At 31.0% G+C, this 7,133-nt stretch overlaps 1 protein-coding gene across 3 annotated transcripts in view; it reads right to left on the bottom strand.

Annotated features, from left to right (window-relative positions):
• The window catches only part of LOC111705990 (FMRFamide receptor), a 44,491-nt gene extending 39,104 nt beyond the window's left edge, over positions 1 to 5,387 (bottom strand). For all 3 annotated transcript variants that reach the window (XM_023478718.1, XM_023478719.1, XM_023478720.1), the window contains exon 1: positions 5,280 to 5,387. In XM_023478718.1, the coding sequence (XP_023334486.1) occupies positions 5,280 to 5,308 (29 nt within the window). In that variant the 5' untranslated portion in view covers positions 5,309 to 5,387. The remainder of the gene's footprint in view (positions 1 to 5,279) is intronic.
• Between the last annotated feature and the right edge of the window lie 1,746 nt (positions 5,388 to 7,133).

Below are 7,133 nucleotides of genomic sequence, written 5' to 3'. Positions count from 1 at the left end.
TACCCCCTTTAATTTTTCGGGAACACTCCCTTCAAGCAACTAATGACAAAAATTTGATTAATCTTCGTTTCTCGATTCACGACAGTTCCAGTTAAACCTTTGCCCAAATGGAAAAAAAACCTTTTTCGTTTTCTGTCTGAAAAACATATTTCCTGATTGTTCAAGACGTACCGTGTTAAACAAGCATGAGCTAAAAGGGAGAAAAATTTGAAATTAAATTCCATTTAATGTAGTTCAACCCAGTTTAAACTTAAATCTAATCATAAACAACAAAAGTTTTCACCTTTCACAATTTTTCTTTATTTATTTAAAGTATCTTTCCCTTAATGGTATTTCTTTTCTTCATAATGGTCCATTTAGAATTCCGTAAAACCCCATTCTGACACAACGTTTTTAACTAATGTTTTAAAAAATAAATTTGGGTAATGCCATTTGGAATTGAACCATTTGGAAAGTTGCCCTTATGAAAATGTTTTCGCGAATATTTACCGATTGACAATTACCGATATACAGAGATTATCCAGTGTAGCTCCAATATCTCTTCATTATGACAATATACTGTTTAGCGACAATAAACACGATACAGAGATTATCCAATTTAGCGCTCCAATATCTCTTCATCATGACAATATACTGTTTAGACGACAATAAACAAGATACAGAGATTATCCAATTTAGAGCTCCAATATCTCTTCATCAGTTTTTTCCGTCTCAAAAGGATGTTATTTCTCATGTTATTGATTTTGTAAATGCTGGTTAGTTGTCTATTGTAATCGGCCAAAAGAAAAAAAAATTTGTATTAAGGAAAATAGCTTAATCTAAATCATCTTGTTATCTTGTCATATAATACCTATATTTTATCATAGTTTGTGACAAAGACTCAATTCCTTTGATGAAACGTGTCTGTTGAGTTAAGAGTAAAGCAGTGTACTATGATTTGACAAAATTTTCTTTGAACAGAATCACAAATTTCCTTATTTTGTTAAAATTATAATATAAAGGATTTGTCAGCAATATTTAGCAAAAATATTTGTCATATTGCAATCTATTGCATGGTTGTAAAAATATCATTCAGTTATTTTTACAAAAAATGAAAGAGAAAACATACCCAGAAAATGTTATATTGTAAATCCTAGATATATGAATACACAGCAAGAGTTTTTTATGATGTCGAATTCTCAACATTTTTAAGATCAAATGCCGCGAAACAATGAGTGTAATATATAAATAGCATGTCCTTCATATTTCAGGGCTAATAATCTACTTTGAATTAAAAAAAAAAGCAGTTTAATAAGAATTATCAAACAACTTATGACTCTGCAATGATATTTGGATACATTTTCACAAATTGTGTTAAACCCTTTAAACCTTCAGGAGCTTTCTTTTTGTGCAGACCAATGAGAAAGCATACAACTGTCATTAATTTTTTAATAGATTTCATAAGGCGACATTTTATGTGGTTTTGCTATGTATTCTTAAATGGAAATTGCTAGATTTACAAAAATATTAATATATTTTCGGTTTTTCTGGGTTTTTTTTTTGTTGGTATGCAGTAAACGTAAAAAATGTTGGTAAAGCGCCAATAAAATTAGACAAATCTACGAAATCTTAAGGTGTTTATTTTTAAAAACACAGGAACACTCAAAGTGCCATAGGAACCTTAGTGTACAAAATTTTGAAGTAATAATGATAATTGCTCTTAGTAAAACATGTTTTTATTGACCTAATAATATAGAAAAAATTTAATTTCTAAATGTTTTTGTAAATATTTTTGGAAAAAGATTGACTGAAAGAAATGGTAGAGGCTGATTTAAACAGAATTATCATGGAAAAATATTAAAAATTCGGCCAGACTAGCCAGTTCATTATTATTTACATGCGCTAAAAATAGAAAAAATAAGAACAGTTCTTATCAAAAAGTAACAAAAACATAAAAGTAGTAATCTCTGCAGTTTGGTGATTGTCTCTCCGACACTTGCATCGATTTGCCTTAAACTTTGATTGTGTAGAAGTAAGGAATTTTCTTAGCTTGGTTTAACCATTTTAAGTTGAGTAGGTTTGACTTTTACAGGGAAAATTTTGTTTTAGTCCTAACACAACTTCTATTTGCCTGAAAGGAATTGAGTTGTTGCCACAAACTCTGATTTTCTTATCCCTGTAAATTTTCAACCCAATGTCACAGACCTTAGATATTTCAAACTATTAATCCTCTTAAGTCAAATAATTTAAGTTTAAAATATCAAACGTTTACAAGCTCAGGTTGCTAAGATAAAGGGATTAGAAAACTTGAGTTTGTGGCAGAGACGCAATTCCTTTAGTAGGGGAATAGAAATTCTAAGTTGAGTGGGTTGACATTGAAAGGGAAAACTTAGCTTCCAGGCAAAGCTGGGTTTCCAATCAAATCCTATCATAACGCTATTATTTTTTGATGCACTATAGATCGGGAACCCAGCTTTACATGGACATTTTCCTATAAAAGTCAACACACTCTAGATTTTTGCTAAACCAAACTAATAACAATCCCGTGGTTTTCTCGATTTCCGCTATCAAAAGTTGAGGCAAATTTCCCAGTCCCACACAAAATTTGGGCCCGATAGGTTCAGCCGTTTTCACGTTTATTGGATACAAACACCCTGACAGACAAACAAACAAACACCAAGACAAGCAAAATTTATATATAGATTATGCTATGAAATATTAATGTTATACGCGCGTTTGTGCGTTCTCAATGTGAATTCATAGTTTGAATTATATAAGGTCTACGAACTTAGGTTGCAAATATATTGGGATTAGATAATCGGAGTTTGTGGCGAAAACTTCAATGTTTTTTTTAACTTGAATATAATGAATCAATCTTATAACTGAAAGATAAAAAGCATTACATCATACTTTTCAACACTTGTAAATAAATCATTAAAGTAAAAAATAATGATCGGTAAACTTTATGTTACAAGTGATGAAAAAGAACTATCATGCCGATTCATTTAAAGGATTTTATATGCAATATTGAGGGAGTCTTGCATCATTTACAATGTAAAAAAATATTGTCTTTTTATTTGTTTACCAACTTTTTTATTAACATTTTCGACCCATCATTAATTAAGCAAAATAACATCCCAATCAACGAAATGTTCTTTAAAAAATCGCGATAAAATCCCTTAAACTTTTATTCATAATATTTGTAAATAATCAAAAACGGAATTGGGTTATTAGAACTTCCATCATCGGTAATATGCAGGATGTCCCACACCGTATTAGATCGTTTATAGGTCTAAATTGATATTTAATTGAGACTAATTAGAATTTTTTAAAAAAATAATCGTTTCAAAAATGTATAAGGCTAATATTTTTCTTGTAGAATATATCAGGTTTTTCGAGTATTATGTGCGTATTTCGATGTTAAATCTTGGAGATAATCTAATAATGACATGGGACGGTTAAATGTTGTGATTTCTTCATGGCACTCTTGCTGTGGTAGTTTATCTAAATTACGATGACAATTCCTTTAATTGAGAAAGTATAAACTATAAAGTAAATACTGTCTGTTGGTAAAAATGTCAACTTTGTGCAATAAATCTTTTTATTTAGAAAAGTTCTAAAATTATATTTGCGAAGCTGGATAGTAAAATCGGAAATAAAAATTGAATTTTTTTTGCTAAAAAATCAAATTATTTTGAAAACACAATTTGTTTGTAAAATAGAGAAAACATGATATTCTTTCCTTTTCTAGATACATATGGAGCACTATGGGCCTGTTACCAGAAATATGAGGCCGGAGTTAATGACAAATTTTCTTTCGCATTTCGCAAAGTTGTTCGCGAAATGCAAAAAATTTCGTGAAAATATTTTCCAAGCACATACTGGGCCGGTTCACTAGACGGGCCAACCACATACTGGGCCAGTTCACTAGACGGGCCAAGCAAATACTGGGCTGGTTCACTAGACGGGCCAAGCAAATACTGGGCCGGTTCACTAGACGGGCCAAGCACATACTAGGCCAGTTTACTAGACGGGCCAGTTGGGCAAAGACTAGACCTGCATCCTTGTACCAGTTCGGATCTTGCCAGGCTATATATGTAACATAAAACGTTCTAAGTCGATTCTACACTGGGTAGCTAAAACTAGACGGTACAACTGAATGTATATACAGTACATGTTGTACCGGCTCGGATCATGCCAATTTTAGAGTCGTGTGTACTGGTTCGGATTATGCAATGTTGAAATTTATGTGATTTCAGAGTGAGGTTTATCTCTCTGCAGTGGTATTTATTTGCAGGGATTCGAGCTTCAGAAAATATTGGAAAAACTGGATTAGATATTTATCTAAAAGATTATCTATCTAAAATTTCCTTTTTCACTCCCAGTTTGGAAGTCATGGATTTTGAATGCTCTACTAAATTCCTATCCATATTCTGGTACTGTTCTGGGATTATTTCGGACCCATTATTTGCAATATTTTAATAGTTTACTATCCCTATCATCCCCCAATCTATGTCAGAAAACATGAGGTCATTCGGGAAAGGATAAAAGTCGATATTTAAAAAGTGATTTTCGTCATATTTGCCTAGTGAGTATCCTGTTCTAGCTGGGAATAGGATTGGGAGTTATATGAATCAGTTCAGAGTGTTTTTTTTAATTTAAATTCTTTTCTTTCAAAATAAATTATTCTTGTGCCAATAAAACATGATCAGTGATCACTGTTAACTTTATGGAAGCTAAAGCCCAAAACTTAAGACAGGGTATCATTATGAAAACCAGTTTTGAATCCCGGGTTGTTTCACGACTGGGGTCAAGCAGTTTTGTCGATGGTAAGAATATTATTTTATTTAGTTTCTTCATATTCTCCTTTTTTTTCGAATCTCTCAAATCAAAATCTACACAAATGTTAGACCCCACTAAAGGAACTTAGGAGATTCGTTCAACATTACTCTTTTAAATTTCGGGCTTTGGGCACGTTGTACAGTTGTTCAACGAAACATTACACCAAATGAACCATATTCTTCTTTTGAAAGCAATACGTGATATATGCGGTTTTTACGATTTACACCTTTGCTATTTCGACCATAGACTATTTGATCTAGAATTCAGTTTGCAAGGAAGATTAGAAATTTTGAGTTTGAGGCAATAAATTTGTTCCAAACTGTGAACAGTTCTACTTTTTTACATTTTCTAACTGTTGTTTCACCAATGTAAAACAGAGAAACAAAAAAATAAATTTGAGTTTAATCATTTTGTAAAAAATCCCGCTAATAAAAATGAAAATAAAAAAATTCTCTCACCTGCATTCAAGTTCAAGATACATCGCCATTTTCTTTAAACATTATTCATTTCTTCTACAAAAATATGAAAAATATGAAAAATACAAAAATATGAGAAAATTATTTTTTGTTCGTTTTAATTTATGATTGTCTGTTTCAGCTGTTCTGGGTTGATTTTCTTTTTCTGAAATATTTGAAAAAAATATAAAACCAATTTTTCTAAAAAGTTTCATTTTTGGGAGGGGGGTTTGCCAAATTTTAAATTATGAAAATAAAAAAAATATAAAAATTCTTAAAAAAGAAATTTTTCTATCAATCTCATGCGTCATGCTGCAATTGATTAGGAAGTTTGAGTCTTTTATAAGACTGGATTTTTGAGAGGCCATGGTTTGGAAATTGTAATTTTCATTTCAAAATTGGACTTGAAAAGCCATCTAAACTTCATTATCTGTAATGGAGATATCCTAGAGTTCTTTATATATTTCTTTAACATTGAAAAGGCAAACAGTTTAAAGAGTAAAGAGTGTTAGAGGAAAAAAGCGGTTAGGCATAAAAACTTTCGTTATACAGGGTTACCCACAAAAGATGAAACTTTAAAGACGACTTACAACGCTTTAATTATGACTATCCCGATTTTAAATAAAGCCTTTTGCCTTGAATGTGACCTTATGATTTTTAAATGACTTATCTAATCATTTGACAAAACAAAAGTTTATATACAGTGAAACCCTTAATAACGAATGCATCGGAAGAATTCATCAAATGTCGTATTGTTCACTTTCTGATAATGGAATGTTGTAGATTTTCAGTTTTTTAATTAAATTTAAAACTGTTCCCGCATATTCATGGCAATTTATTTATTTTCGCAAATACTGAAATTTACGTAATAAAGTATAAAACTCATTGAAAAATTGTCAAGACGAAATTTGATAAATTCTTCCGATGTATGCGTTGTTAAGGATTTCACTGTAGTTGCAGGGAATCATGAATATAAAAAACATGCAGTATAGTACAGTCATAGTCGTGTCTGATGTTTCACCCTTTGTGGGAAACACTGTACCTTATCGACAAAAATGCCAGCCAAGCCGTCTTCTCATTGAAAATTATAATTATATTTCATTACTTCCTTCATTCTATTGAATCAAAGGCCTTTCAGATTTATGAAATGATTTCGGAAGTTAATAAGTACCAAGAACTAACCCAACTAGAGATGAGCATTGGTTTTTGAACGAACGAAATTTTTGAACGAACCAAATTTTTCGTGAAAGAAAGTGACGTTCGGAAAAAACGAACGATGGAGAAATGAAACGAAATGAAAAGAAAAACAATCGTTTTTTATGAACGCACGCACGGTTTTTAAACTAACTTTTAAACGATTGTTTTAAACATGTTTTAAAAAAACACGATTTTTTTACTGAACTAAACATTTGAATGAATGAACGCTTTTTGAATGAACTGTTTTATTGAACGAACTAAATCGAATTTTAACGATCGAAAAATAAACTAACGCCGTGGGTCGTTCATGACCGATGAACATACAAAATAAAAAAATGGCTAACATGCACATCTCTACCAGCTGTATTGTTAGAGAAACAGGTTTATTATCCAATGCAACGAAAAGCTCAATTAGATCTATAAAAGTCTAGACACAGCTATAACAATTAAAACAAGAAGAGTCAACAGTTTAACAAAATACAAATCTTTAATTCTATAAGATGCAATTTAATATTTGAAAAAGGGTTCATATCCTAACCACAGCACTTAAATTCAAAACTTTAACAAAATTGCAAAAAAATTCGAAAAGTGAAAGACGAAAGATGAAAGAAAAGGAGAAAGTAGAGAAATGAGGAAAATATGATGAATTATTAAAGGGAG

The sequence above is a fragment of the Eurytemora carolleeae genome, unplaced genomic scaffold (genome assembly GCF_000591075.1).
Source record: "Eurytemora carolleeae unplaced genomic scaffold, Eaff_2.0 scaffold700, whole genome shotgun sequence".
Taxonomy (NCBI): Eukaryota; Metazoa; Arthropoda; class Copepoda; order Calanoida; family Temoridae; genus Eurytemora; species Eurytemora carolleeae.
Note: the sequence above shows the minus strand (reverse complement) of the source record. Positions and strands in the feature narration are given on the sequence as shown.